The 11,684-nt window shown below is 32.4% G+C and overlaps 2 protein-coding genes across 2 annotated transcripts; one reads left to right on the forward strand and one right to left on the reverse strand.

Annotated features, from left to right (window-relative positions):
• Positions 1-98: 98 nt before the first annotated feature.
• Positions 99-3,468, forward strand: LOC18014843 (putative clathrin assembly protein At4g02650). The gene is made up of 3 exons (XM_006396416.2): positions 99-774; positions 888-1,742; positions 3,034-3,468. The coding sequence occupies exons 1-3, from the start codon at positions 114-116 to the stop codon at positions 3,324-3,326; spliced, it is 1,809 nt and encodes a 602-aa protein (XP_006396479.1). The 5' UTR covers positions 99-113; the 3' UTR covers positions 3,327-3,468.
• A 2,321-nt stretch (positions 3,469-5,789) lies between these two features.
• LOC18014844 (protein indeterminate-domain 12) lies at positions 5,790-8,411 on the reverse strand. Its single transcript, XM_006396417.2, has 3 exons — positions 8,205-8,411; positions 7,424-7,823; positions 5,790-6,588 (listed from the first exon to the last, which is right to left on the reverse strand). Exons 1-3 carry the CDS (start codon positions 8,386-8,388, stop codon positions 5,949-5,951), a joined length of 1,224 nt encoding a protein of 407 aa, XP_006396480.2. The 5' UTR covers positions 8,389-8,411; the 3' UTR covers positions 5,790-5,948.
• Between the last annotated feature and the right edge of the window lie 3,273 nt (positions 8,412-11,684).

Here is an 11,684-nt window from a genome sequence, read left to right on the forward strand (position 1 = left end):
AAAAGGAGACGACGACGACGACGACAAAAAGTAAACAGAAGCCGTCGTTTTTCCCTTTTTTCCTCTCTCTCTTTTAAAATTTTTTCTCTCTCTCACGGTGTACGTTAGTCAAAATGGGTACGAGTAAGCTAAAACGTGCCATAGGAGCCGTGAAAGATCAGACAAGCGTAGGATTAGCCAAAGTCGGAGGTCGAAGCAGTTCTCTAACGGAACTCGAAGTAGCCATCGTGAAAGCAACGCGACACGACGAATATCCAGCAGAGGAGAAATACGTCAGAGAGATATTAAGCCTAACTTCTTACTCACGCAACTACGTAAACGCTTGTGTCTCTACTCTCTCGAGGCGTCTCAACAAGACCAAGAACTGGTCGGTTGCTCTCAAAACCTTGATTTTGATCCAACGGTTGTTAACAGAAGGCGATCGAGCCTACGAGAAAGAGATCTTCTTCGCGACCAGACGAGGAACAAGACTGCTTAACATGTCTGATTTCAGAGATGCGAGTCGATCGGATTCGTGGGATTACTCTGCTTTTGTTCGGACTTATGCTTTGTATTTGGACGAACGGCTTGATTTCCGGATGCAAGGAAGAAGAGGGAAACACGGTGATGATTCCGGTGAGGAAGATGATCATCGAGAGACCAAAACCGATATTCGGTCGAGAGCTCTTGTGGTCAAGTCTAAACCGGTCACAGAGATGAAAACAGAGAAAATCTTTACCAGAGTACAACGTTTACAACAGCTTCTCGATCGGTTCTTGGCTTGTCGTCCAACAGGTAATCAAAAATGTTGTGGTGAGCTTAACAAAGTTTTGTTAAAAGATTTAGAAAAGTTCAATTTTTCGCCAACTTTGAACTTTCTTGGCTTAGACGTTAGGTTTTTGCCACAGGTAATGCAAAGAACAACAGGGTGGTGACTGTGGCTCTTTATCCGATAGTGAAAGAGAGTTTTCAGATATATTACAACATAACAGAGATAATGGGAGTATTGATAGATCGATTCATGGAATTAGACATTCATGATTCGATCAAAGTCTACGACATCTTCAGCCGAGTTTCTAAACAGTTCGATGAGTTAGATCCGTTTTACGGATGGTGTAAGAACATGGGAGTTGCAAGATCTTCAGAGTATCCAGAATTGGAGAAGATTACACAGAAGAAACTTGATCTCATGGATGAGTTTATAAAAGATAAATCAGCTTTAGCCGCACAAACGCAAAAGTCATCATCAAAAAAGTCTAACAAATCTGAGGAAGATGAGAAAAAAACAGAGGAAGTTCAAGAAATTCAAGAAGACTTAAACGCCATTAAAGCATTACCAGCTCCGAATCACGAAGAGGGAAAAGAAGAAACGGAAACAAAGAAAGATTCTGAAGAAGTGGTTTCAAGAAAAGATCAAGAAGGTGATTTGCTGGATTTAACGGGTGAAGCGGATGAAACGGCAGGAACGGTTGGTGATAGTTTGGCGTTAGCGTTATTCGACGGAGCGGTTGCGACTGAGACTGCGTCTGGACCGGGATGGGAAGCGTTTAATGATGATTCAGCGGATTGGGAGACAGCGTTGGTGAAATCGGCGACGAGATTGTCGGGACAAAAGAGTGAGCTTGGAGGAGGGTTTGATAGTTTGTTGCTTGATGGAATGTATCAATACGGTGCGGTTAATGCGGCGGTTAAAGCGTCTACGGCTTATGGAAGTAGTGGAAGTGCGAGTAGCGTTGCGTTTGGTTCTGCAGGAAGACCAGCAGGTAAATAAAACATTTAGATAAAAAAAAAAACATTTTTCATAAAATATTCAATTTTTCGGTAAATTAATTGTGATCGAGTCTAAATATGAATTTGTTTACTGTGGTTTGGTTTGGTTCTAATTCGGTTTTCCATCAAAATCTATTACATTAAAACAAAACAGAAGCACATTTAGTACTTACTTCCAAACACTCCTAATTTTTTTAGAATTCCTTAAATATAGGTAATTTAGATTTGATTTGATTTGATTAAAAATAATAAATCAGATATTAATTTAGATTTGATTTAAAGATTCTAATTTAAATAATTTCTATACTATTAAACATTTTTATCAAAAATGTGTAGAATTTTTGAAAAAAAAATAATTCACATATAAAAAATAATGGTCATATTTGAAATATAAAATATTTATAATGATGTAAATGATATGATATTTATGTTTCTTATATAATATATTTACAATTATGATTTATTTACAAATTAATAATAAAATAATAGGTAAAATTCAAATGTATAATTTAAATATTAAAAATATATTTTTTATAATTCATAGAACTAAAAATATATATAAAAATCTGGTTAAAAATATTTTGGTAACTAAAATCATTAATTTTAAATTATACATGTATATCGAAAATATATTTTTCATACAAAATAAAAACATAAAAAATTAAAAATTATTGCATACACTAAAATGTGGTTTGAAAAATCAGTTGTACACTTCCTTTGTTGATTAAATTTTTAAAAAATTATAATGCTAAATAATACTGTTAATACATCTCAAATTTTATATTATACGGTAATATAAACGGAAAAGTTAGAATTATGTTTTTATAATAGTTCATTTTGAATTAATATTAGCAGACGGGTTAAAATTATATTTTTATAATCATAATTAATTTTAATACTATAGAAATATATCTAAACACAAAAGTCAATATTTTCACTTATTAAAAATATATTTATAAAAATAATTATATCTAAACTCAAAAACACAAATTATATTATAAAATTCGTTAAACAATAAAAAATATTCATGTGCGGATGCACGGGGTTAGAATCTAGTATATCCTTAAATTAAAGATTTTTCAAACTAGAAACAATTGAAAAAACATGAATTTTTTTTGTTGGTTTGGTTTGGTTTTAGGTTTAAGATTTAAACAAAAACTAAAAGTATTGATGCAGGATTTATCTTTGATTTCACACTTCTAGTAGATTTTCGGTTCATTTTGGTTTATCTTGATTATAATCTGATTTTGAGTTTGATATTAAGTATACAATATGGTGATGTAGCCTCAATGTTGGCACTGCCGGCGCCGCCACAAATGGCGAACGGAAACAGAAATGGAAGCAAAACTCCGGTGACGGTGGACCCGTTCGCGGCGTCACTGGAGGTGGCTCCACCACCGTATGTGCAAATGAATGATATGGAGAAAAAACAGAGGTTATTTATAGAAGAACAAATAATGTGGGATCAATACAACAGAAATGGAAGACAAGGACACATGAATTTCAGACTAAACCAACAACATCATTTTCAAGTTCAATACTCCATGGGACCTTATTCCTACACACCTCACTACTGAAACTTAAAAACAAAAAAAATATCGCCATTGAAGATGAGGAGCTATCTCTTGTCTGAAAAAAAGTGTAACTCTTAAATGATTATTTTTCTTTGTAACAATTTATTAGAAAAAGGGAAAATGACCTTAACTTAAGATTTACGTCAAAAGAAGCAAGACGAATGACTCATATGTTTATGATACCAAAGAAAGTAGATGGGAAGTTGTAGGTGAATCATTCATTTTTAAGCGTCATAGAGAATGTATGGAGCGTAAAGCTTTTTTTGTTGTTGTTGTTGTGGTATGATGTTGTTCTTCTTGGACAAGATCATTTCCATTTTGAGTTGATTTCCCTAGTGTATAATCTTATACCTAAGGTTTTTATAACAAAAGGTGAGCTGTTTTCTTAATTAAAACTTGTAAGTAAATGACTAAAACATATTCTTGAACCTAAAAGAAATATGATTACGAAACAGAGATGTATAAGGAGTATTGTGGCACCTCTTTTTTGTTCTCTCGCTTATTCAAACATCCAAATAATATGTATCTCTCTTCTAGCTATTGGGTAAACCATATGTAGTATTCACAACACCTTGATGAGTTTATGGTGAAGAATCAAACCATTCAGTTTATAATAAACTTTCCAAAAGTTTGGAATATACTATGCATCTTCATCATTTCTCTTTTCATTAGAACATATGCCTCTTACATATCCGAATCAGAATCTAAGTTGACCCTTACTCTACCTATTAAAAGTTTAGGTTATGTTTTTATATATCTGAATTGTCCTTATCTGATAAAATAATCGAGTTATCTAGCCTTTTCTTACGATAAAGTTCATAAAGTACTTTAAAACTAACATATATCTGATCATTAGATGATATTATCCGACTCCATATTTGAAATGATAGTCAATAATTTTTGTTTGGTGAAGAATATCGTGGTCGCGGACAAAGAGAAATTCTTCGAAAAAGGTAAGTTTTGAGTACTGCAAATGGTTTGCAATATGTCACGATATAACAGATTAACAGCCAAGCCAAAGAAAAGTCTACAGATATATCATTTATGTCTGAATGTTAAGCCCGAAGCAAAGGAAAATATGAATTGTATGCATATGTTATATCATTATGTGTATAATTCTTTTTATATAGTTATTTCATATTAAAAACTTTCAATCACAATCAAAAAGAAAGCAAAGGAAAAGAAGTTGTATAGAATGGGGACTGAGAGCTCGTATAAACATAAAAGGAAAGTATATTGATCCCGTTAACAATGTTCTTTAATTTATCTTTTGACTTTTAGTGGTCGCCTGTTCTCTTTATTTTTTTGGTTTAAAGTGTTCGCATGTTCATGCGTGTCCTCTTCAACAAGCTCTTTGACCTTCGTTTTTTCATCTTTTCTTAAATCTTTTCTACTTTATATTATTCCTCGTAGTTTTCTATATCTTTTTTAATTGATTCCTTACCACCCTCCTTCTTTAGGTGTTTCTATATTCCTTTTGATTTGATTTTCCTTTTTTTTTTTACTAATTATTTTAGTTTACATGTTAATATATTATTACTTTTGAAAGAAAAACCTTCAAGCTATGCTACTACCAATTCTAATTTCTAAACTACCTGCTTTTCATAGAATTAATTCTAAAACATTAACATTTAAGACAAAATAAAAAAGTTGTAATATAACCAAAAAAATATTGAAGCCTGAAGGAGATTTAAGAAAAAAAAAATCAACGCTCGTTGAAGCGGGAAAAGGTATTAGCCTTTTTCTCATAATTTTGTTGATAAAATCTTCTTTAGAGAATTTGTGGTTATATGTCTTAATAAAAAAAATTTGGGTAAAAAAATATGTCTTTATAAGTTATAACTTATAACATACAAAATAGAGATTAAGCGAAAGAAATTTTTTTTTAATGATTTTGTCACTAAGGGGTGAAAATTAGCGACTATTCATCACAATACGTTTGCGATGAAAATTATACTTGGCTCTTGTTCGTTGCTAATTGCCATCACATAAATGACCATCAAGAAATTAGACCATTGTCTCTGATTAATTAGTGATTACGATAGAATCTGTTAACAGCAATCAGAAAAAATGATAAATGAGTTTTGTGGCCTATAGCCAAATTTTGAGTTAACGATGAATTTAGACACATAGCAATAAATTTTGAGTTATCTTCAATAATTGCATATAGTATGATGTGTACATGCACGTAGATATGATGTTTATTTTTTTTTCTTTTAATACGTAGATATGAAGTTGTATCTACTATCTATCACAATCAAAGAAGCTTGCTTTGAGAGGACACGTTCGTCAATCCCTAGAGGTGCAGTGTTGTGGGGCCTTTACTGATTCAATTATTTTTGATGTGGAAAGAAGTGTTATATAAACACCACTTTTTTTAACGGATGTAATTTTAAAAAGGGAAATTCTAAATGTTTTTTTACTTGTAATGTAAGAATATATTTGACAAGAAAATCCAACGTAAACTAGAGATTTTTTAAGGCTGTAACAATTAGAAAATTTAGAAAACAATCCCTAGAAAAGTAACCAAAAAAAAGGAATTGCTCTTCTGCTCTTTGTTTGTTCCCGAGGGTGTTTGAGTCATTAAGCAACAAAATAATGGAAGTAAATTCCAGTTTTACCCATTTACATAGTGTGGGGTCCAGAGAATCCCAGATCGTAAGCCTTGTGAAACGACGACGACTCGTGATTATGTGATTCGGTATCGTACGCTGACATAGGAAACGCCACACCATCTGTGTACTCTAGCATATCACCGGGTCTCACGCTAACGTGCACTCCATGACCCGTGAGTCCAAGAAAGTCCCTGGTCAAATGATCAGCTTTCTGCCACGTGGACGTTAACCCATCAACAACAAGCTGATCGTACTCAGACGAAGAAGATGACATCATCATGACTCGGTCAACACCAAGAAGCTCGTTGGCCGTCGTCGCCAACTGTCGGTGATGACCAATTGATCGCGTTTGTCCTCCTCCGCCGCCAAAAGCGCCGGAGCTAAGAGCGGTCGCTTTTTGGAGGAGAGCCGTCGCTGAAAGAGCTGCCGTCGAAGATGAAGAAACGGCGGCGGCGGCGGCGGAACGTGATGGGTCAGCGTAAAACGGTGACGTGAAGAGCAAGGAAGAGGGAGATTTATTGAGCATAAAGTTACGATCTTGGAAATTAGGGTCAGGGTTTGTGAGGTTGGAGGAAGAAGATGAGATGATTCTTGCATTTTCTTCTGCTAATGCATCGCAGAACGCTCTATGCGTTATGAAACTGTCTTTCCTGTTTATAAAATTTGCCAAGAAACAAACAAAAAAAAACTTAGATATGTTTTGATTATTGCAATTGCATGAAGTGAAATAATTTAAAGTGGACCACATAGAGTGGAAGAAGTATCAAAATTCCAAGAAAAGCTTTTGAAGCCTATGATGTAATAATGGACCAATGCAATTTAGACATTAGCAAATCAAATCATAGACTGCAAAAATAAAGTTTTAAATCAGGATTCTTTTTCAGCATAATGATGAAGAAGAAGATTCACCTGCAGGCTTCTTTTATCTCCTTCAATAATGCAACATAAATTTTTACAAGCAACAAGAACATTAAATAAAAAGATTCATTTTTTTAATTGACAATAACTACACGTATAGACACACATATTAGCTCTAAAAACTTTTGATTTATATATCAATCTTAGTACACAAAATTTGGTTCTTCACAAAAGAAAAATGCATATATTCATAGTATATAGACATTGATGGCCTGTATGTATATATAATGTCTTAATCCATGAATTTTGCCACAGCATTTAATTTGAACTCAAACTATTTTCCATGGACAGACACTAGCAGTTTTGTCAAATGAAAGGACATAGCCAAAAATAGAGACAATTGAAATAAGTCACCCCAAAGCATTTAACTCATCCATATATGTGCAATTACAATTTATTCCAAGAAAAATCATAGATTCACATATAACATATGGACTCCTATCTCTATATGTAATGTCTATAGATAATGATCTAGATTTGTCACAGAAACATCAGTAAAAATATTAAGAAAACAAGGAACAAAGAAAGATCTTCATAAAAAAAAGTAAATAAAAAAAGAAAGCTTACCTCGAGAAAAGAGTTCCACAGTCACATCTATACTCTCTTGTACCACAGACCTTAGTGTGAGCTTTCCAGTCAGATTGAACAGCGTAGAACTTTGAACACTTCTCACATTTCCATTTCTTCTCTCCATGTTTCCTGCAAAAGTGTTTCTTGATCCCTGTGAGATCACCAAGCGCCCTAGATGGGTGATGATGAACACAATTTGTCTCTGGGCACACATAGACTTTCTTCTTTTGATGTTCTTTGCTGTTCTTCTGCTTAAGCTTCCATGGAAGATTGTGGCCTCTCCTGTGAAGCTGTAGGTTCTGATCTCTTTGAAACCCTTTGTTGCATATCTCACATACGAATCTGTTTGTTGCAAGAAGTGTCTTTGGTGATAATGCAATTACCTCTGCTTCTGGATCTGCCACAGAAACCAGAAAAAAGAAGTATCAAAACACATTCTTGGTAAAAACTAAAAAGATGATTTTGAGACAAACCCTAATTGTACAAAAGGAAGACTTTTACAGAACTCATATGACAAAACTAAAGCTCCCGGATTCTGCTAGTAATAAAATAACCAATATGAATAAAGTCATCAGATTCTACTAGTTAGTATTGAAAAACCCATATGAAAAAGGTCTCAGATAAAAGAAATACAGATGGAAAAAAGGTTCCAAGATTCTACCAGGAATCAAAAATCAGATGAAAATGTTTTCTAGATTCAGCTGGTAATCAAAAACCCAAATGAAATAATTAAAGCCATATAGATAATAGAAATAAAGTGGAAAAGATCATATTTTACCAGGATTGCCAGGAATGCCTCTTCTTTTCTTAGTCTTTTGAGTCTCTGCGTGTGTACAAAGACGACTAGAAATTACATTGTTCAAGCCATTAAAATCTTGGATGGTATTACCAGAAGAAGCACTTGCTTCAGCAGACAAAGAACTTAGTTTATAGGACCAGTTACGAGATGAAAACATATCCATGGCTATATGGTTATAGCTATATGAAGAAGAAAACTCCAACTAGAGAAAAAACAAAAGGTGAAAAGAAACTATAAAAAGATCCAAACTTTGGTTTATTCTGATCTCTTAAAATAAGGACCTTTGATCAAGTACCTAGAGAGTAAGAAGTTTACACAGAAAGACATCATCTTTGGCTATATATGCAAGAAAACAAACAAAGTAAACAACCATAATTTCAATTTTTTTTTTAATTTTTAGTTTCTTGGGTGTATATACACATTTGTATGTACAGTTTTCAAAAAGCAAGAGGGCGACCATGATGGATTATTCTCCAAGGTCACTGTCAATTTTTGTACATATACATATATGTGCGTGCTTACAATAAATGCAAATACTGTTTGAATCCCATTTTTGTATTATTTTTTCTAGGTGCAGATAAATACCACAGAGGAGAGAGTGTGTGTTTGAAAGTGAGACTTTGACTTAATTTCAAATATTTGTTTTTAACTGTTTTTCTTTAGTACTCTTTTTTATTTATTTTTATGTTGTTTTGGAGACTCTTCTGCATTACAGAGAAGAGTGATGATTACAGGACCAGACTATCAGCATTTACTTAAAATTGTCTACTAAAAGAAGAGTAGACCCCAGAAAGAAAGAAAAAGCAAGCTATCAATTTGTTCAATTAATGGAAAATATTGTGAGATAAGACTTCGCAGGCCTATTTGCCTTAAATAGTAGTAATAATTACGTATATATATCAAGAAAACGAAATCTTTTCATTCATTGGGTATGTATAAAGGAAACATTTTTGTTTTGTTTTATTTTGTAAGAGAATCTAATACACAACTACTTAGCCAAAAAAACATTGTTCTTATAATAGCAGAAGTATATTTAGTAATAGAACCATTGAGGTATACACTAAATATTACTTCAAAGCCAGTGGAGTGGTTCGTAGTTCTTTAAAACATGTTAATTGCAATGGTTAGTGAGAGCGAAACTCGAATATGTTGATGTTTTGCTCCTGCATATGACTAGTTGAACTACCATCGCTAGACGCTAGCTAACAAAATCTATTTTTTCTCATTATTCCAAGATTATTTTTAGTTTTGATAAAGAAGAATATGTTTTTTTAAAAATTTCGAGTCATTACCAAGAATAAAAGTATACTTGTTTTATGAATTTGAGTGATGTTACTTTCTACTAATAATGTTGCTGGAACTTTTATCTCCTTTTCCCTCATAGTTTCTCTCATAAGATACCCAAATTTCTGTAAAGGCACACTGATTTGAATGAAATCATAAGCTATGAAATAAATTAAGATTAAAACAAGTAGGATATATAAACTCATAGAAAAAGGGAGAGAGTGAGTTTTATATACTTCATTTAATTGTTTAAAACTTGAGAACAAATAAGAGGTTTTTTCTTTTCCAGAATTGCTATGAGTCAATTAGAGATACACAATCTAACTTTGCAATTTCTCAAAAGAACCCAAAGAAAAAAAAATCAAACCATGCATAATACGGTAAATAAAAAGAAGATAAAAGTTTGTTCTCAAGTTTTACAGAAATTTGTTTTATAATTATCTAACCTTGGCTTATAATTATCTTTGTTGTTAAGGTATTCATCTTACTCGGAAACAAGATTTAGTTCTTAGTTATTCGTTTAACATCTATTTCGCTTTCTGATACAAATCTTGTACTGTTCTTGTACAAAAGAGTATGAATTAGGACAAGTTCATGATTTCTGAGACCAGAGCACACAGATCATTATTTTTCCATTAAAGCAAGAAAGGAATATTGGAGTGTGACAAAATCTACAATACCTTTACGTTTACTCATAAATGAATTTCTGCATGTATTTCATACTTTGAAACAAGAATGAGCTAATGTTTACCCATTTCATATTTTATCTACAAACATATTTTACGTTTATCTTCAAGTCATTTCTCCTTTTACCTTTGACAGAAGTTTGCAGCTATCACAAATTTTAAATTCTTTGTTTGGTGCATAAGAACAATCCTCACATTGCATGAAATGCACCCATCATCAAAAGATCTCAAGTATCATATTTAATTTAATACTGTAAATTAATGAAAAAATAGAAAAAGAAAAGGAAATCGCCGACTACTTACCGTTGAAATCCTCTAAGAGAAAAATGCCGGTGGAACGGTCATCATCGCGCCAGCGTCAGACATCTCTTGCCGCAGGTCGAGGTTAACCTTCTTCTAATCATTCTTAAGGAATAGTAAAGAATAGGCTGGTGTAGCTCTGAGCAATATATACATATTTCTTTTTTATTATTAAATCTTAAAATTAATAATTTTACTACACCATGTAGATTATATTAAATGTTTTCAACTCTAGATATATTCGTAAATAAGTTTAGTTTGTAAGAGATATTTCTCTCTCGTAAAATATAAAATGACTTAAGTATAATCTATTATCATATTAATTTTGCAAACAAAATAATCGATTTTATTGAAAATTATATTGTACTTAAAATTTTACTAAATTTGAGTTTCAACATTTTTCGTTCAAATGGCGAATTAAAGAACTGTTATTTATCCATAAAAGAAAAGCAACAACTTTCTTTTCTATTTCTCAACTTAGTTCAAATTCGGAACACAAGAATATAACATCTTCCATTCATCCAAGCCGAACTTGAGTTTGAATCAGTAACAAATATATAATTGTAGCGAAAGAAAAATACACATAAACACACACAAAAGATATACAAAGCAACCAATGCCCTAAAAGCATTTTGGCTTTGAATATCAAAATGGAATATTTTATTTTGTTGAATTTTCATTTCGTCTTCCTATCATTTACTCTTGTGGATGACTTTGTGTATCTTCCCTTTTTCATTTACCTTTTTAGGTTTTTGATTCTCATTTCTCATAGATCCCTTTGAAAAGTTAACAAAAAAAAGAATATAGTTACCCCACCAACAAGAATTTTCACACACTTTCATCCGTTCTTTAATTAACCTTTTTTTTTCTTTTATCTCTTGTGAGTTTTCTATAAATAATATTCCAAACCAAACACAAAGAACATCAAGTTTGTTAACTCTACTTTACCCGTAGATGTGTGTCTTCTTCGTCCATAAGATTAACAGGAACAGACGTGTGTGCCTTTGTTTCGCTTTTGTTAAGGTTCGATAAGAATATCTCGAGTCCCAAAACATGTGACCATTATGAGACAACGAGGGTAACTGATAAACTCATGTAACGTCGAAATTCTTCTTTTCAATATTCAGAAAGCATGAGTTAATACACATTTTATATACTTTTTTCGTTTTCATGTTTTTTTAAGGCCAGA

Source organism: Eutrema salsugineum, unplaced genomic scaffold, assembly GCF_000478725.1.
Source record: "Eutrema salsugineum unplaced genomic scaffold, Eutsalg1_0 scaffold_3, whole genome shotgun sequence".
Classification (NCBI taxonomy): Eukaryota; Viridiplantae; Streptophyta; class Magnoliopsida; order Brassicales; family Brassicaceae; genus Eutrema; species Eutrema salsugineum.